This window comes from Trichoplusia ni, chromosome 11 (genome assembly GCF_003590095.1).
Source record: "Trichoplusia ni isolate ovarian cell line Hi5 chromosome 11, tn1, whole genome shotgun sequence".
Lineage (NCBI taxonomy): Eukaryota > Metazoa > Arthropoda > Insecta > Lepidoptera > Noctuidae > Trichoplusia > Trichoplusia ni.
Window position 1 is genome coordinate 13,340,694 of NC_039488.1, and position 20,923 is coordinate 13,361,616.

Consider the following 20,923-nt stretch of genomic DNA (forward strand, 5'->3'; position numbering starts at 1 on the left):
TCTGTATCTAGGCTGAATCGCTTCGAACCGCTGCTGCTTGAATTGAATTCGCAAATTGCAATGGCCACACAAAGGATGTAATTCATAATTTTGAAAGCGGCATCGTTATATACTACTTGATAACAAAATCCTTACGAATCTCTCGTGTTCCCTATATCCTTCCCTGATATCTTTAAAGATTTATATAAATCTGGATAATGAAAACCAGAAGCACCTCCCACCGTTATACCACTTAGTACTAACAAAAAAAATCCCAATGTTAGCAATCCTTTCAATAAGTAAGAAATGAAAAAATCCTTTTCGATTAAATCACTCAGCTTTTTTAAAAAACCTCACAAACAGTTCCATCTCAACTAATAGATTTATAGCGTGAAACAATTAAAGTAACGAGCCGTGTCAAAAACTTAATCGGACCAATGAGTCGAGACTGATGGACTATTCAGTCATTTTCTACTCAATTTGTCATTTATTGTAATCGATTTTTAAGTATCATTTTGACTTGGTAATGAGGTTCTTTCGGTTGTAATCGATACGTGTGGTTTTTCTTATCGCAGTGATGACGCTACTAGGAAATTATCTTCTTTCTAGTATTCGTAGTTTTTCGATCGTTTATGCTCGAATAATACAAATTAAACTTGGAAAATATTTTAAACACATTTTTTAACAAAAAGATACACATTCACAATATTCACAAATACTCCAAGACCACTCAGCTATGCGTACCGTCAAAATTTTTAAGATGTTACACATTCTTTACATTACATAATATGTAATTACTTAATTAGTATTTCAGATAGTTCTATTATGCTCGCTTCTGATTCATGAAACGTTTAAAGAGTTAAAAGCCTTACCTATGCACAAGATTGACACTTCGATAAATAACGTTCTTATGTTTATTTGTCTGTAAATGTCAATTAGCAGTAACAGGCACAGCATGACACTTAAATCCAACCTTAAAATTACGTCGTTCTCAATACACAATACAATTGTTAATAACTTTAGAGTCTAACTTTCCCAGTCCGTAAAAGTTTCCATTTATCAAAAAACGACGGATAGTATGAGATTGACTAGGTGTCTATTTTATGGGTCGTTCTAGGCATCATAGGAGGAACATAAAAGACGGTGAAGTAAACGACTTCTAAGTCTTTACGGCTAAACTTGATCCCAGGGTCATATTATCACTTTAAAACCAGTTATTCTGATGGCACTTTTACTCGTGATGGACAGTAGAAAATAGCACATACTTGGCTTCCATTTTAAAAGCAGTACACTGCAGGATACTGACTCCTCGAAGATCAATATAAATTCAAGTTCAAATGGCATCGCAATAAAATCCAGTAGCCGCACGTAACAGATAGTAAACTGACATTTTATAGACAGTTATGCCATTGTTGGTCGTGTTTTAAAGTCGTGAACAAAACTGAACAAGAAATAAAACGCTTCGACGGAACGTGAAACACTCGAACGAAAGACAGAAAATGAAATTACAATCCATTTGAACAAAGAAATTACTTTCTAAATATATTTTGTAACTTCCTACTGGCCATAGTTCGGACTAGATTCTACCAGACTCATTCCTACTTCTTCTAAGACCCTAAGACTTTAGTTTTCAAGCAACTACAGTCGTGAGCAGAGCCGACTGGGTTCTGCTGTGTAGCTACCTTGGAAGAAACCTATGACCAGCAGTGGTTTACAACTATGAGTCTATGATGAGAACAATCCCTAAAAGATTCAAGTGGTATATTGACGTCATTGCTTCATATATGGAGAACCAAACATCAAAAATGACCTAACTTCTACAAGTTATTCACCCTATTTTCTTTGTCACCAGATTTCAACACAACAAAATCTACACATACATCGGCGAGGTGCTGGTGTCGGTGAACCCGTACCGCACGCTGGACATCTATGGCGCGCAGCAGATGGCGCAGTACAGGGGGCGGGAGATGTTTGAAGTACCTCCACACGTTTACGCTGTCGCTGATGCCTGCCAGAGGGTGCTGAGGCAGCAGGTAATATATGATCACACTTCAGGGTAACTAACCACTGCCTCTTAAGACCGTTGTTGACGTTATAACAAGACGAAGATCTAAACAGTGTTGAGCAGTGCCTTTATTTATAACTGCGACAGACGAATTAGTTGAATGATGATTTTAGAGTGCTATTGAGATTTCTTAGACTTGAGGACTGGGTGATAAAACTGAACAAATTGAGGTATGGTTAAGAAACGCAGTAGATTTCCTACGTTCTGAAATATTTTTAACAAAATATGTCATTGCCTGCAATAGTAAATACTAAGTAATCGCTAAACAAGACCCTTTACCATTGCTTTAATAGCTTTATTTTATTGCATAATTAGAAAAATACGGATTGTTCAAACTGTTTATAATTGCGAGTTCCCTATTCTGTGGCGTTATACTATATTTTTCTATACTATATCTTTGTTTCTAGTTTTCCCACGAATGCTATTGTTTTGTAATTAATTTCTTAAGTAATTGTCGCGTCATAATAAGTAGATATTTGCCTTTTAATTATGACGATAGCATATCTCTTAATAAAACATAAGCGATGTGAAAAAATATTCATCAAAATCTAAATAAGCCTGAATTAATGCAGTCCAAATAACTAGGCTTTTTCCTGAGCTGATTTTTGTGCGTTTTATTTTAACGCCATAAGCATTTATGATGCATGCTTTATGATTGATGCCTTCCCATTTATAGACTCTTTGTTATAAATACTATATTTCCACATCTTATTTCAGGGTAAAGACACATGCGTGTTGATCTCGGGCGAGTCAGGCTCGGGAAAGACGGAGGCGTCAAAGTTTATAATGAAATACATCGCCGCAAACACCACACAGGTTCACAGGGACTATATTGATAGGTGAGTTAAACAAAAGGTGTTACAACTCAGAAAGCTGAAATAATAATATTTGTCCTCTTTCACATGTCTAAGACAGACAATTGTTTCTGTACTTAGCCCTCTTATCCAAAAAACAAAGCTCCTAAAGTCATGTAACTCCAGCCATGTAGATCCAGCTCTCTTGCTGTTTGCTGCCTTAAAAAGATTGTTAGCAACGTACTAAGCCGAGGCCCCATTACCGCAATACTTCTCTTCGTTAACCTTGCCAGCTTTTATCTTAAGTCTGGTAAGACAGTCAAAGCCTGCGCTCAGGTTAATTGCAGAGAGCACTTAAAAAAAGAAACTGTACTTTAGTGCGTCGTTCATCATTACAGATCCTGGTTTATAAGATTTGTGTGGCGGGCTTGTCGTGTACAAAATTCTGTTGCTGTTAATTGTTTTAATCATTACACAAATTTGCGTAATGATTTGCAAGAGTTAGGACAATGAGAATCCGGAATGTTGTTCACATGAACATGGGCTTGTTGGTTTTAAATAAACAGTGGTTAAGGTATTTTTCTCTTTAAGTAACTCGCCGTTGCTCGCGGCTTCGCCCGCCTCAATGACGGTTGTAGCCCTCCTGTAACGAAGGTGGCCTAGCCTATGTGTTTATCCTAGGTGTCAGCTACCTTTATACCAAAATTTATTGAAATCGGTCCAGTCGTTTGTTAACAAACTCACACATACATCGATATAATAAGACCTTGAAAAATCGCCCACCATCTAAAGATAAAATCTCCTTCCAGGGTAAAAAACGTCTTAATCCAGTCAAATTCGATTCTGGAGACGTTCGGTAATGCGAAGACGAATCGCAACGACAACTCATCGCGTTTCGGCAAGTACATGGACATTCACTTCGACTACAAGGGCGACCCGGTCGGGGGCCACATCAGCAACTATCTCCTGGAGAAGAGCAGAGTCGTCAGCTTGCAGCCAGGCGAGAGGAACTTCCATTCCTTCTATCAGGTACGTTGAATATTATTTACTAGTTGTCCCGGCGGACTTCGTACCGCCTAACAGTCCATGATAACAATGCGGACTATAATACAATTTTTTTGCAACTGTTCTAGTTTTTGTCGCCGTTTAAACCTTCCCTGAACTTAACGAAAATTTCAAGACTAAAATAAGCCAAATCGGTTGAACCTCTCTCGAGTTTTAGTGAGACTAATGAACAACAATTTATTTTTATATATAAAAAGAAGAAGGATAGCTTCAAAAAATTGTATTGGAAAACATTTTACTCTATCATTGATTCAGCAAGATTCGAGTAGAATTCTGGAGTTGGAGATTCTCCTTCCCCGGTTCCAAAACCAAGTTTTATTGTGTTTGTATTCTAAAGCTTCAAAGTGTTGTCATTTCTTTGCTCACCTTTGAGATTGATTTTAGAAATTTTTAAATCAAGTCAACGACGGAAATAAACCGTTACATAAACAATGGTAATAGCTATTTAAGTAAACGGTTTATTATGCCATTAAAATCAAATCTATACCTGCCTAATATAACCGCAAAGCGTGAATCTGTCGATTTCGGACAATCAAAACAGTAGCCGATGTTACCTAAACAACAACAGTTATAATAGACCAACATCCTAGACCCAGTGTTTACAAACAAGCTGTCTTATATCATCGCTGTATCGGCCAGCGATTGTTCCCGCGTCAGTCTCGTCATAGTTTTCGACTATTGTTCTGACATTCGTATCTATTGTGTAATTATATTTATATACCTATGTGTATGTATGTGATGGGGATGTATACTTGTTTGCTTCAGTACCTAGAGATAGTTGGCCATTGTGTATTGTTGGTTCATTTTGTACCAGCTGAACGCTATGGCTACTTCTATGGTCTATTATTAATGAGGTATTAGTGCTATGCATTGATTCTTGATGATGTATACTAGTCTTGGTGGACTGGTAAAGAATTCTGATGGTATTTTATCTATATCATGTTTGTGCAAATTATTTGTATGGAATTAATTAATAATTATAAATGGAAGGAAAATCCCTCCGCGCATACTTGTGTCATAAATATTCAAACCACTGAAAAAAAAAGACAATCTCATTGTTTTTTTCTGATTCATTACTACTTTAGACTGGGGAAAGTAGAACAATAGTCATTAATTAGTCTAATCAATAATTATACCGGCATATTGTTGTGTATTGGCATCACCCCAACGTAATTAAGAGTAATGTTTTACAAACATATCTTGCTAAAGTAAATATCTTCTTAATGGGTAGAGCTTGATTACTTTCAAAGCACCAGCAACACACATTTTATGAACTTTATACGTGTCTTTAAATATTTTTATTACATTCCGAGCGCAAATATAAACCGAATTATTTACCTTCAGTTCCCACTCATAATACTTGTTGAAGCCACTGTGAACTCTCTTCTCATTTTATCAAGAACTAGTTGCCACGCATGTTTTTTTAAAACCAACTTTGTATATGACTAAACAAAATCGAATCAGTCTGAAAAGTAGATTAAAAATAATATTGGGTACGTACCTATATTTTATTTAAAAAAATACGTGTGCTACGTGCTTCACTTGTCGGTAAAAAGTGACGTCATGCGATGAATTAAAGATACTTCCTCCTCCTCGCGTCGGTTTCCTCAATGCTTAGCGTCGTGACCACCTCGTGGAAACAGTCGAAAGATACTTACCCAATATTTTTTTGGCGAACTTTTTTTTAAGGATGCTAATCTATTGGATCTTATAATTAAATCATATCACAGGAACTCACTTTAACCATACTATTGACATCCACACAGCAAACCTTCATTATTATTCTTCCATTTCCAGTTGCTAAGTACCAACAACGCTCAGACAAAGAAGTACGGGTTAGCATCGAGTGCGGTCTACAAGATCCTCGGCAGCGAGCGCGCGACGGCGCAGGACTCCAAGCTCTTCTCCGTCACCAACAGTGCCTTCAACGCTCTTGGCTTCTCACAGACAGTCGTCGACGAAATATGGAGTATAGTGGCTGGAGTTATATTGTTGGTGAGTATTTTTTAGCATTCCATACTTAGAGCGTAATTATGGAATCCTAGTATTGAGCCCCCAACATCGCGCCAGGCAACTCATGAACTGTCATAGCTAGATAGATTAAATTTTTTACAGAAGCAATGCTTATTCTTGGGCTTTATTGCTAGTTACGGTCATAAATTTGTTAGTTCGTGACAAACAAATGTGATTTTGTCTCTAGTGTCTCTACAATATTTGTACGGTCAGAATATTCAGTGTCGTGAGCCCGACTCACACTTGATAAGTTTTTATCGTACATTATTTGGTGAAATTTCTTGGCTTCCTTTGTAGTTTTGTTTTTACCAAGAATGTCAACAACTCTTTAAATTGGTGCAGCTGTGGAAGTGAGAGATCGCTCTAAACCATGTAGAGCCCTGTCTCTTTTCCGCAGCTACAAAGGTTCCAGTCTTTTTGTTTAATAGTCACAGATTTTTGTTAGTCTATGTTGTTTTGCTTGTGAGTCATGTATTGAATTATTGACGTTATAAAGTATGTCAGAGTACAGATAACAATGTATATTAGAAGTGCAGTTGAAATTAACATGACGTAACTGTAATAACCTGTCATAAACTGCCTGTAACCATATTGATAAAAGATAATGAACATTTGCATCAATGATATTAATGTTGTTGCATTTGTGTATTCCGATCATGTCATGTAAAGAATACATGAATAATCTATGATATTATGTTGTGTTGGCGTGAGCTAATTGTCTCAATAACTTTTATGGTACAATAGAGTTGAGTGTTTAATTTATACTGATTATGTTAGGTAGTTGGGATTGCATGTTCCCTGTGCGGCAGGATCCCTTCCAAACGGAGAGCCTGTTCACTCGTTTCTTATGTATAATCCAAAGTAAGACTGAAAGCGTTTTGTGGGAGATTTTAGAGCATGATTTTATTGGTCGGTATTTTATTGTTATTTCTGGATCGGCAGCGATTTTGAGTAAATGTGGCCGGTAAACTTCTATTATTATTTTATCTAGTTTCTACTGTCTGTACTTTACACTAGCCTACTTCAGTCCATCCAGGGAAAAAAGCTCGCTTTTTCTTGGCAAACACCAAGCAAGGAGTTTGTCTTGCTACCTCTTTTGCAACAGACCGAATATCCCTTCCCTTAAAGGTTATCAATGATGTGATGTAAACAGTAGATCATAGAATAACATGTTATCTCCAGGGCGAGCTAACGTTCTCGGAGGGTCAAGCCGGGCAGCTGAGTATCGGCGGGCCGCTGGGCGCGTGCGTGTCGGCGCTGGGCGTGTCGGAGGGCTCGCTGCGCGGCGCCATGGCGGGCCGCGTGCTGGCGGCGGGCGGGGACCTCGTCAACAAGGAGCACTCGCTCAGCGACGCCAACTACACCAGGCTCGCGCTCGCTAAGGCTGCCTATGATAGGCTGTTTACGTGGATCGTGCAGCAGGTATATATAGCGATTATATTGTGCTTTAGCTGTTTTAAATAACCTTATATGTGAATATTCATTTTAGCTAAGAGAAAGTAAGATAATTTGATGGTTTTTGTTAGTATTGTTGCAAAGTAAAATGAATAAAGTAGCTAATGTTATTTTTAAGTTATTTCCTTATTGACTGATATCTGTTTCCTTTTAATTAAAATAATTTCAAGACTCGTCGGAGGTGGTTTGTTGAATTTGTTTAACATACGAGTCTTGTTGTTCTATGTTACAAAATAATAAAGAGACACTAAATTTTAATGCAGTTACTTAACTGGGCAAAGGTGAATGACGAAATAAACTTAGACTTTACTATACTTTAGACCTTATATCAGTGACCTTAAACTTCATTTTCCATCCTAGATTAACAAAGCCATCGACGTGCCCCAAGGAACATACAAGAGCACATTAATAGGCGTGCTGGACATCTACGGCTTCGAGATATTCGAGACGAACAGCTTCGAACAATTCTGTATCAACTACTGCAATGAGAAACTTCAACAGTTGTTTATTGGTGAGTAATGAAAATTAGTCTTTATTCCTATTAGTTTATGATCGTTTCTTCTTCCCCGTAATTGGTCTACGTTCTGGTACTTTTTTGGATTCATTGTGCACTGTTTGATTTAGTTTTTACTTACTTCTGCCTCATGCCCGAAGCAGGGTTTATTATTTTTTACACTCTTATTCTACATTTTTCTAATTTTGATGGCTCGATCTGTAAGTCAGCTCGCTTAGCTTTTATTCTTCTATGTAACAATCCTCATCACCCTAACATTATCTGATATAACTTCATTCTCTCCCAGAGCTGGTGCTAAAGCAGGAGCAAGAAGAATACGCCCGTGAAGGCATCCAGTGGACGCCGGTGAAGTACTTCAACAACCGCGTCATCTGCGAGCTGGTGGACGCGCCGCATCAGGGGATCATCGCTATCATGGACGAGGCCTGCCTCAATCCTACTAAGGTCAGTATTGAGGCTTTTTACGGTAGAAGTCTTGACGGTAAGATAGGTGTCGTTATTTGTTTCATTATTAATCGAATTGCCCCATGCTTGAAATAAATTAAAAAGCTGTGGGTCCTTTGCATATCCAAACGTGGTGGTTTGCCACCATGCGATCTCATTTTACACTTTCCGTGGCACAAAAGTGTTTTTTTCGTCTTCTATGTTTGCGTACATACTTGGACACTATTTGTTTATGCATAAATAGTTCATCTTTAGACAGAACGGATAACCGGGTAGTTGTGGTCACCACGCCGAGCCATCGGAGCGCGACGTGTCGTGGGTTCGATTCCCGCATATGAGTGGTCCATATTTTGAATCAGGGTGTCTTAGTGCATCCGACTTGAATGTTTGTGGAACCCCCGCGACACAAGGATTAAATTTTATGTGAGAGTCGTTACTCCAATGTTATCCAATTTCAATATCAATAATATCATTTTATAGGTCATCTCTTACTCTCTCTACAGATATCAGATCAGCAGCTACTAGAAGCGATGGACAGACGTCTCAATGGCCACAAGCACTACACATCACGTCAACTCTCTCCTACCGACAAGAAACTAAAACATGGCGTCGACTTTAGAATTACGTAAGTAAAACCACTAATTACGGTTGGAACCAAGATACATAAATTTATTTAGATGACTTGATCATGATCTAGAGGTATGATGTTAAAGTCAAAAGCGTTGCAAATCAATCAACAGTGTATCGCAGTCCTCTGCTGGACATGGCCTTCGTGTAAACCTCATTCAGTCCGAACTAGGTTCCTGACAAAGTAAATTTACGTCAAACATTAAGTGCAGGTCACACATCCGCTTAAGTTTTTAGTCCCACGACGCTTCAGAAAGTATTTAGCAATTCGTCTAAAAAAAATTACGAGCCAAAGATTTGACTGCACGGATAGCCGAGTGGCATAGGAAAACCCACGTTTGCGGGTTAGATATTTGAGACTTGAATGTTTGTGAAACTCCTCGCGACTTAAGGACAAGATTAAACTTAAATCTAATAAATGTTGTTACCGGCAGTCACTACGCGGGCGACGTGACCTACGCTATCTCTGGCTTCATGGACAAGAACAAGGACTCGCTGTGGCAGGACCTCAAGCGCCTGCTGCACTCCTCCAGCAACCGCTCGCTGTCCGACATGTGGCCAGAGGGCGCCACCAACATACAGAAGGTAACTACATAATCATCACCTATAAATACACATTAAAATCCATATCACCCATCACCTATAATCTCACTACATCATGAAACAAAAATTGTAGCCTTCTAATTTTATGAGAGAGTTGAGCTTTGAGTGAGTATCCAAGAAAGTCAGTTGAAGTAACGTACACTTATTCTCAGATTGCGTGTATGTACGTACGCGTAAACTTAGGACAATACGAAGCGATTTTTTTAATCAGGTTTTACACAGTCTTATTACGTAAGACATATTTATTTAAACCATTAAAGCCTTCCAATATCAACAGTTTCTTGGCATTTACACTATTTATAACTGGTTTCGTCTCCACAGACTTCCAAGCGGCCTCCATCAGCGGCGACCCTGTTCCGCAACTCGATGTCCGCTCTGGTGTCGGGGCTGCAGAGCAAGGAGCCCTTCTACGTGCGCTGCGTCAAGCCCAACCCGCTGCAGACGCCCAACACCTGGGACGACCAGCTCGTAAGATCATATCACTATTGAGGGTCGAGAAACTGTCTTAGATAAAAATGTTTCATACTTCAGTCAACCTCGCTTTTTGTCCCGTTTACGAAAGAATTCTGTGATAAAATTTTGCCTTGTCCCCCCCTCCATCACCCCTCTTAAAATCAGATACCTAAAACCGCTGTGCACATATTATAGTATTCCAAAAACAGTATCATATAATCTTTGGCCCCCATTCCGGGGGATAATGGTGTAAGAACAACTCTTTTTTTTCAGTTAAAAAGAAGACTATGTCCTTTCTCATGCTCTAACTAGACAATCTGTTCTAATCACTACCAATTCCCCACCCCTTCGTCTTTCCGTTAACTTAACCAGCCATTTTGTATAGCTAAGAGCATATATAAACTGTTGCCTAGGTCCGTCACCAAGTGGCCTACCTGGGCCTGGTGGAGAACGTGCGCGTCCGCCGCGCGGGCTTCGCGTCCCGCCAGCGCTACGACCGCTTCCTGAAGCGCTACAAGATGCTGTCGCAGTACACGTGGCCCAACTTCCGCGGGAACTCCGACAAGGACGCCGTCATGGTGCTGCTCCGGGACCTGCATGTCACCGACGTGCAGTTCGGACACACCAAGCTGTTTATTAGGTGAATCATTTTACTCTTTCAATGCGGTAATAAAAAAAGAATTGTTGCCATTGATCGGAAATTAACTTCTTAAAAAAAATCCTTTCTTGATAATTCTGTGGCCTCAGATTAGGCCACTGACTTCAAGTCAGTAAGTCACAATAAGTCTTGTGGATTCGATCCCCTTATGGGATATTTTATGGGATCCACAATTGGCAATGTGTACCTATTATTACGATATGTTGTTGGTATGTTTTAAATCCTTATCGACAAAGCTGTTACAGTCGTTCAGGCCTGAGTTGTTGAAAAATTCTTTATCCTTTAACTTATATTAATCCTTTCCTTTCTAATGTGCTAGGAGCGCGAAGACCCTGCACAGCCTAGAAGCCGCCCGCGCAGAGCTGATCCCGTCTATCGTGGTGCTGCTGCAAAAGCTGTGGCGCGGGACTGTAGCCCGCATGCGGTACAAGAGGATGAGGGCTGCGCTCGTTATCTTCCATGCTTGGAGGTCAGTATATATACCATGAACTTTTAAAACAGGAATTAGGTAGGCCGTTCAAAGGGAAGCGGAGCGAATTCAATCTGAAATGTTGCGGTGCGATGCGGCGTCCATGTCCTATGTGCTAAAGAATTATCCCTTATTATCGCCACCGATACGGCGACGCGCCGTTCAGGGGTCAATGTGCATTTGCCATGGACGGATGGAAAAATTTAATTATTGGAAAAGTCATTATTAAGTGATGCTACTGTTTACTCATACGTATTTACCCCGCTCTGTACCACACCCCACGGGGGTTGGGTCATGTAGGCTACTTCAATAGGTTTCCACTGTTTGTTGCATCGCGTTCGCGTCTAGATCGCTCACGCAGGTCGTTACGTTTTATTACCCTATAGGAAGTGAGACGACTTTTTCCGATACGTTCTAGTTGTAAGTGCCGCGTATTGCTTGCAGACGGTGTCGCTGCCGGCGCTACATCAGCGCGCTGCAGCGGGAGCTGGCGGCCCAGCACAACACGATCCGCACGTGGCCGGCGGCGCCGCGCGGCGTGCGCGTGTCGCTGCTGCAGGCGGGCTACCGGCGCTGGCGCGCGTGGCTGACGCTGGCGCCCATCCCGCGCGCGCAGTGGCCGCAGCTCAAGATGAAGATCTGCGCCGCCAGCGCACTGCGCGCGCGCCGCCCGCAGTGGGGGCAGGCCCGCCAGTGGCTGGCCGACTACCTCGCCATAGACAACTACAACCCGAAGGCTGGTGAGTCGTGAAATAATAATAATAATAATAATAATAATAACCCCCCGGGGGGATCACCTTGACGTGGTGGGGGGGCTTCCGGATATAAGGTACTGGTCACATGGTCTGAACAACTTACCATAAAATATAACCTATACATGGTACTGGTAGCATGGTTGAAGAACTTACCAAAAAAATATCACCTATCCCAACTAACGATCCCCACAACCCTTTCATCGAATGGAGAAAATATGAATAGTCAGAATAAGAGATATTGTTTGCGGCCGCTGCCCGGGGGTCGCCGGGGCGCATCTGGAGCCGACGCTGGATGCCACAGCATGCGAACCGTAGGCGACGGGGGACTGAACAGGCGGGTTCCCCTCGAACAAAATGCTACAGCCGACCGATCATCGTCACCCTCATCGTCCGAACATTCATTATTTTCTAACATCCCATCTCCTTCATCGACACATACCTTATTTAGATCACCTATTTCATCTCCATCATCTATATACTCATCCCGTTCAACAAGGTCAACAGCTGTTGTGCAGGAGGCAATGGCCAACTGTCCTGCACCCACTGTTGGCCCATCTCGTGCGCGCAAAAAGTGGACAGAAAGTATGAACAGATTCATTTGGCGCACATACTTACAAATTACAAAATGTGAGACAACACAAATGAATAATTATCTAGAACCATTACACCAAGCATTTAACGAAATTTATCCCGAAATGCAAGCCACCCGGCAGCGTCTAGGAGACCAAAAAAGGGCTATATTAAGAAGAAAATTGTTGCCACAGCATGTATTAGATGAAATAGTTTCAGAAATTCAGGACCACATACAAACTAATGACTCTCATCATCTTACCATTCATAACCATAGTCAAATAGAATATAGCACACAAACAAATTTCAATAACAAAACCAGGTTAAAGTGGTCCGAGGAGGTCAATGAAGACATAATTAGGTGTTATTTTGAAGTGACCGAATTAGAGATAAATAAGACTGCATACCGAAAAAAGCTATTCGAATTATTCAAAGAAAGACACCCCCACCTGTCTCATGTAACAGAACAGCGGATTGCAGATCAGAGAAGGTTAGTATTCAATAATAAGTCGTATGAAAACAAAATTTTAGAAATAAGAAGAGAAGTAGAAATTAAATTAACAGCAGAGAATCATCAAGCAAGTATAGAACAAAATCTTAATTTAGAACACATGCAACTTATTCAAGATTGCTTGCTAGACAATACACCTGTAATTCCAGAAGATCCTACATCAGTTAGTGTTAACAGTATTAATGATAACAACTTAGCTTACAATAACATATATAGAAGAATAGAAACAGAATTTGATAGGGCCGTTTTACAGTTTAATAATACACACCCTGAGTCTAGACCATTCATTCCGAAACAAAAAACCTCACGAAAATTTGCTCAGATTGTAAATTACTTAAATAATATGATTCTACCTAAGTACTTGAGTCACGACCTAGATTTTAATTCCCTACACACATACATTTACTCAGCAGCCTATTCAGCTGCCACTTGTAATGGAACTAGATTTAAAACACAAGAAAATACAAACAGAAGTAGTGACAGCCGAAAGCCTACCTGGCAAAGAAGGATCGAAAGCAGAATCAAAAAGTATAGACTAGAATTAGGAAGACTCACACAGTATATAGCAGGAAGAAGAAATAGAAAAATCGTAAAAACAGTAAAAGAGATAATGATAAAATATAATACTCATTCAAAACACGAGGAACCGAATACAGAACCACAACATTTCCTTGACACCATTAAACAAAAATTAAATGCAATTTCAAGTAGACTCAGACGATATTTAGCTTGTACTCAACGGAAAAAACAAAATGCAACGTTTGTTAATAATGAAAAACAATTTTATAGAACATTAGGTAACTCTTCGCAAATCAACCCTGAGGTAGCCTCTGAAACACCATCCCCACAACTTCTACAACAGTTTTGGTCTAGGATATGGGAAAATCCAATACAACATAATGCTGATGCCGATTGGCTGCACAATACAGCAAAACACGTGCTGATTAATGAAATGGAGTTCGAAAACATCCCAATCGACACATTTGCACGAGTCATTAACAGCACTCATAATTGGAAAGCCCCTGGTACAGACCACATTCATAATTATTGGTACAAGAAATTTACTTGCACACACCCATTCATTCATAAACACATATGCCATTTCATACAGTCACCGGACATCATGCCTTCATTCATTACACACGGAATTACGTACATGCTACCAAAAAACTCAGATCCAACAGACCCTGCAAATTACAGACCGATCACTTGCTTACAGACTATATACAAAATTATTACTGGATGTATTAGTCAGCTCATTTACAAACACCTTGAGAGCCACAATATCCTTGCAGAACAGCAGAAAGGATGTAAGCAAAATAGTCAAGGCTGTAAAGAACAACTAACAATAGACGCAATAGTTATGAAACAGGCCCAAACTAAGAATAGAAATATTCACACAATGTTCATCGATTATAAAAAAGCCTTCGATTCTGTCCCACATAGCTGGTTAATATATATACTTAAACATTATAAAATTCATCCTAACATTATTTTATTTTTAAATACGAGCATGCTGCAGTGGGAAACTAAACTTAAATTAATAAAGAATAATCCTGTTACCACTGGGCCCATAAAAATACAGAGAGGCATATTTCAGGGTGATGCCTTGAGTCCCTTGTGGTTTTGCATGGCGTTGAATCCATTGTCGGAGCTTCTTAACAGCACTAATATTGGTTTTAAATTAAAGTATAATAATTCTGTACATAGTATTTCTCATCTTCTTTACATGGATGATATTAAATTATTTGCAGCCAGTCATACAGACCTTACAAAACTAGCCGACATAACGCAATTGTTCTCTACAGACATAAAAATGGAATTTGGGGTAGATAAATGTAAAATATTTTCAGTTAATCGGGGTAAGATACAAGCTAATTCATACATATTAGATTCAGGGGAACAAGTAGAGCCAATAGATGAAAACAGTACATATAAATATCTAGGATTTCATCAATCCAAACAAATTCACCAAAAAAATGCAAAGTTAGAATTAACAAATAAATTCAAAAGTAGATTAAATCAAATTTTAAAAACTCACTTAAATTCAAGAAATATCATTAAAGCCATAAACACCTTTGCGATACCGGTCCTTACATACTCTTTTGGAATAATAAAATGGTCGCAAAGTGATTTAATTAAACTACAACGTATCGTCAATACTCGTATGACTTCCAATAGAAAACACCACCCCAGATCGTGTATTCAACGACTTACATTACCCCGCCAAGATGGCGGCAGGGGACTTATAGATATACACAATCTACACAATAACATAATCGAAAAGCTACGTAAATATTTCTACTCTAAGGCCGAAGAGTCACAACTCCATACACATATAGTGGGAATAGATAACAAACTAACTCCATTAAACCTATGCAACTCTACTTGGCAAATAAAACTGGTAAGTAAAGAACAGAAAATGAATATGTGGTCACAAAAGTCTTTGCACGGGAGGCACTTTGCTGATCTAAGCCAAGAACACGTCGACAAGAATGCGTCGAACGAGTGGCTGCGGCGAGGTGAACTTTTCCCAGAAACAGAGGCTTTTGTGATCGCTATTCAAGATCAGGTAATTGACACTCGCAACTATCAAAAATTCATCACTCGTATCCCAAACTTACCCACAGATCTATGTAGACGATGCCACAGTAGTTCAGAAACAATTCAACACATCACTGGTGCTTGTAAATCAATAGTTCAGACCGATTACAAGCACAGACACGATCAAGTGGCATCTATAATTCACCAGAACTTAGCCCACAAACACTCTTTTATTCAACAAAAAATTGCATATTATAAATATAAACCCAGCACAGTTCTAGAAAATAATAGATTTAAAATTTATTGGGATCGGACAATAATAACAGATAAAACCGTACATTTTAACAGGCCAGATATCACAGTTTTAGACAAAGTTGAGAAGACTGTATTCCTAATAGATGTAGCAGTGTGCAATACACATAACCTTCTCACTACTTATACTGAAAAAATGTCCAAATATATAGACCTTGCGACTGAAATAAAGCGGCAGTGGCAAGTAGAGACTGTTAAAATAATACCTATTATAATATCGACGACTGGTGTCGTCCCGAAAAGCCTTCAGCCCAACTTAAACCTACTCGATATGCCCAAATCCACACTAACATTACTACAAAAAGCTACGTTGTTGAATACCTGTCGTCTCACACGCAAATTTCTCGCTTCATCATCATCATCATCGTAATATGCATATACATACATATTATATATATATATGATATTTATTTATCTATAAAAATACTTACTATAGCTAGCACACTTGGTCGTGACCCGTGTGTTAGCTTTCCTACCCCTTAGTAAAAAGGGAGACTACTATGGTAAAATTTCGAATAATAATAATAATAATAAACATTTATTTGCAAGAACATGAAACCTCGGCATTTGTTCAATACCCACAACTCAACTTTACTAACCTATCGGGATCCTTCAACCAAACTTTGCTTAACCTCTGAATGTGAACAGATTCGCTGTAAATCTAGTTTCCAACATAAAACTGTTTTTACGTGTTAATTGTAAGTAATTACCGAAAATAAATATATAGAAATACAAAAAACCGCTGTTCACTGACTAACAATCGATAAGTTTAGAAACGCATCCTAAGTCCCACAGTAACTTTCTATGCAATATTCCCTATATATCGTAATAACATATCTGTTATTCTTCTCAGCGACATACAAGGCGCAGATCGCCTCCCTGCAGAGGTCGCAGCAGGTGGGCCGGCCCCTGTTCTCGTGTCGCATCCACAAGTTCAACCGCTTCAACAAGCTAGCGGAGCGCTGTCTGCTCATCACCGAGTCCGCGATATACAAACTGGACGCCAGTACCTTCAAGCCGCTCAAGAAACCCACCTCTATTACTGAGGTGAGTTATGTGTGACCTCGTCATTATTTTAGTCTGTATAGCTTATTTTTGGAAAGTGTGGTCATATTTTGAATGCTGTTTTTGGCGTGGAACTAAAAAACATTTTTAATAAATACCATTTTAATAGATAAACTCTTAAAATAAAGTTTTTTTTAAGATTCGAGAGATTTTAATGGAAAAATCTGTGAATTTTAAAAATCGATTTGAACCAGTTAAATATTCGGCGTTTTCAAACCAGGATATAATAACATAAAACATTAAACGTTTAACATTTTATCCATTTACCAGGTGGGAGCAATCCGCATAATGAGTACGGACGTGCAGCTGGTGGTGATCAGCATCCCGTCCGCTAAGAATGACCTGGTGGTGGGGCTGGTGGCGCCCACGCCCACGCCGCCCACCGCGCCCGCAGACCTGGTGGGAGAGCTGCTGGGCGTGCTCGCTAATAGATACCATATGTAAGTACTAATATCAACTTGTGAACATACAACATTTTTTGTTTAATGCTTTAAAATAACTAAGTAATGCGTTTTCTTAGAATAGATCAATTTGCTCAGCTACAGGTCATTCATTATCAGTGGCCTCAAAATCTATGATAAATGCAACAAGGCCCATATTGGAGTGACAACGTCGCAACGTCTGCAGAAAAAATACATTCCCGGTGACGTTAGAGGTTGTGCTATTCGTTTGTGACGTAGGTCGCGGATTCGGGAGAGCAGATCGAACCAGACGTGATCATGCGCGACATCTGATAAAAAAATCCTCCATTCTTTGCGATCACCAGAAACTATCCCAATGTTAAAAGATACCATATCACGTTTGACTCCATGCAGGACATTAGAAAGTTGTTGCTCAAATGGGATCTCGCCTTTTTATAGTGATAATTTTGTGTCAACATTTGTCATTGATGTTCGCTATTGGTAATATTAATGTCAGAATGAGAAAGTTTAGTGTAACGCTGGTGTGTTGTCGGTAGGCTCACGGGTCAGGAGCTGGTAGTGGAGGTGGAGAGCGGCGCCACGACGCGCTGCACGCTGGGCGGCAAGACGCGCGCGCTGCAGCTGCCCGCGCACGCCGCGCAGGCCGGCCACGCCGCGCCCGCCGCGCCCGCCGCGCACGACACGCACGCGCCCTTCACGCACGCGCACAACGTCATCACCTACCATCCCGCCTCCGCGCGCGCGTAATCGTGCGTGTCAAAGCTGACCATACGTAACAGTGTCCAATAATACGTATTGACAATATCAAATGAGCATTTAGTTCCAAATCTTTAGGAATGAATAAAAACGTTTTATATGACCATATTCTACAATATATTAAGAAACTTTGTCCAAGAATAACATAACACACATCCAAAAATAAAATTACTTCAATGAATGTTAATTTTAATGATAATTTAAATAAAAACCATGTATGTAGAGTACTTAGAATGTTGTGATAGAACAAATACAAAACAAAAAGGGCCTTAATATCGATGTATGTATATGAGTGCAAACTAAAATGAACCTTATTGACAAACCTCTAAGATACAACGTCGAAAAAGTGACGAACAAAGTTTAAATGATTTCAAATAATTCATTAAATTGCATTAAACATGGCTAATAATTAAACTGTGAAAATTTCCGCATATAAATGATTTCTAGTTCATAAACCAGAGAGGCCTTTAATTTAAAATGTGTGATGAAACAAAAAAATGTGGTTCACCGTAATCACGGCATAATGTTAGGTTAAAATGGTTATATAGTGTTAGTGACATCATAGTATAGTCTAAATATGGTATTAGTATATCAAACCCTGTCCATATAAAGACGTAAAGAAGGTTTACTTAAAAGAAAGTGCAATTCCTTTTGAATTTTAGAATTTTAAAAACAAACCCTTCGCTACGATCCCTGGTGGAATCACAGCGATAAAGTTGTCAGATTATGGGTTAGTAGAATCAAGATAGGCGTCTGTCCGTCTGTGAGGGATGCTAACCGAACAAATCTGTCCCATAAAACTGCATTGCAATCGTGGAAGAGAGATACCTATCTACACCATGTAGTGCCCTGTCTCGCTTTTACAACTTGAGTCAGTGGTAGGCGTTCTGAACTGAGAAGAAAGTTCGAAAATTTCTGTTAATGAACAAAAACCGATGTCAAACTAATAATTTATAGTTGTTTAATGACAAACGGCCTTAGAATGGACTGATGTTGCATTTGAAGCGGCCTTATATTATATAGATTTAAGATTAAGTACCTTATTAACTTATTGAGATGTTAACGATAGTTTTATTACATTCGATGAATTAGTTTGTTATTTTCATTTGGTTTTTCATAATGGCAATGTTATGAGCTACTAGTTGAACCCGCGACTTCGTCTGCGTTGAATTTAACAAAAAAAAACTTTGTTACTTTAGTAAGAAAATAAATGAAGACAGACAAAAAAATTACGAAACATTGAAGCTTTTTCATGAACTACCGTTCTACGTTCGACACAACATTTTAGACAATCTTAGTCCCCTGAAAAAGCTGACGCATTTGTTTTGTACCTTATAATGTTGCCATCATAAATTACAGTATATAATACGTGCCTTAAATATTACGTTAATTATTTTTTGATGATTTTTTTTAACTAGTATAAAGACATCACATGATATACACAATTGTAAATATGATTATTTAATAATAATTATAAATAATTGCACATTTACATTATTATGAAATAATAAATTGTACAGTCATTAAATAATGTTGAACAATTATTATGTGGTACTAAAATAATGGTAACTTGCATTTGGTAGCAAGAACGGCATAATACGAGTCATATATTTATGCTAGTAGAGACATCTCGGCGTTAGTTTAACGTTTGTCGGGATGAGATGGAATAGCTGTTTTTTATGTACCTTATGGTTTTAATCTCGCGGTAGAAGAATATTTTAACCTTTGTTATCAAATACTCCTTGATTTTTCATTGTTAAATCATCGTCACAGTAGAGATAAGGATTGATTCTTATGCATTAACTATGTAACACTGAAGTATTCAAAACATTCAAATTACAATATTATAGTGTGCCCAGAATATCCGAGGAGAAAAGAAGATCTAAGAAAACGTGATTTGGAACAAATATTTGTAGACCAAATGTCTGTTTTGTGTGGGAATTTGAAGAACTTTAAAGCAACACTTTCTAATTAGTGTTACCAGTAATGTTTTGTGTTGCCAGCTTAATACAAAAATATATATTCTTCTACCGTGATATTATTATAAAAATGTGATGATAATAACGCACAGTGATTATATTATTTATTAATTTAGTTCAGTATTACATTTTAGAGTTATAACAAAACGAGGTTTGCTTTGCCACGGAATTTTAACAATTATTACGCTGGTTGTGTTAGGTTGTATATTATTATTTTTAGATTTGAAAGATCGTGGCACCTTAAATTGACCAAAAAAACTGTTTCAAATAAACCATGATTTGATGGCATAATAAAGTGATATACGTAATATCAGGTAGTTGTTAAAATTCTGTGCTAAGCTCAGCCTTAGATGTTAACAGCGAGTTATTCTAGTTATTTCGTATGTATATAGATGTTATTATTTGTAACGAGTGATCGTACGTGCCTTGTTGTGGTGCCATGAGATTCGCAGTGTGTTGATTAAAATAATTTTACACTTTAATTGTTGTTTTTATTTGCTTAACCATCTCTGGCTATGGTGTAAGTTATAGACCATTTGTATGTTGGTGAAATTATCATCTGCCTTATCTTTTTAACCGAATTCAAAAGGAGGAAGTTCTCAATTCGTCTGTATTTTGTTTGTTAATTCATAACTTCGGTCTGGATGAACCGAATATGCTGGTTTTTTTTTCAATTTTGCGAATATCGTCAAGTTTGGCTCAACAGTTTTAATATGAAGACAGTGTTGTTTAAAAAAATATTCTGTTAAATGTGTTCGGCTTCCAAACGACCGTCTAACCGGAGGCGGATAAGTTCTAGTATTTTATTTGAAGCGACCCCGTTTCAACCCAGTAAAAACCCAGTTTACTCGGGCATCACAATTTAACTTG

At 38.7% G+C, this 20,923-nt stretch overlaps 1 protein-coding gene across 1 annotated transcript in view; it reads left to right on the forward strand.

Moving 5' to 3' along the window:
- LOC113498484 (myosin-IA) overlaps positions 1-20,535 on the forward strand; it is a 44,301-nt gene extending 23,766 nt beyond the window's left edge. Inside the window, exons 2-17 of the mRNA XM_026878493.1 lie at positions 1,832-2,012; positions 2,762-2,883; positions 3,648-3,867; positions 5,701-5,898; positions 7,099-7,338; positions 7,732-7,882; positions 8,172-8,329; positions 8,833-8,954; positions 9,391-9,541; positions 9,881-10,027; positions 10,426-10,652; positions 10,990-11,139; positions 11,584-11,879; positions 16,685-16,878; positions 17,167-17,336; positions 17,855-20,535. Coding sequence (XP_026734294.1) covers positions 1,832-2,012; positions 2,762-2,883; positions 3,648-3,867; positions 5,701-5,898; positions 7,099-7,338; positions 7,732-7,882; positions 8,172-8,329; positions 8,833-8,954; positions 9,391-9,541; positions 9,881-10,027; positions 10,426-10,652; positions 10,990-11,139; positions 11,584-11,879; positions 16,685-16,878; positions 17,167-17,336; positions 17,855-18,065 — 2,938 coding nt within the window. The 3' untranslated portion in view covers positions 18,066-20,535. The remainder of the gene's footprint in view (positions 1-1,831; positions 2,013-2,761; positions 2,884-3,647; positions 3,868-5,700; positions 5,899-7,098; positions 7,339-7,731; positions 7,883-8,171; positions 8,330-8,832; positions 8,955-9,390; positions 9,542-9,880; positions 10,028-10,425; positions 10,653-10,989; positions 11,140-11,583; positions 11,880-16,684; positions 16,879-17,166; positions 17,337-17,854) is intronic.
- The last annotated feature ends 388 nt before the right edge of the window (positions 20,536-20,923 follow it).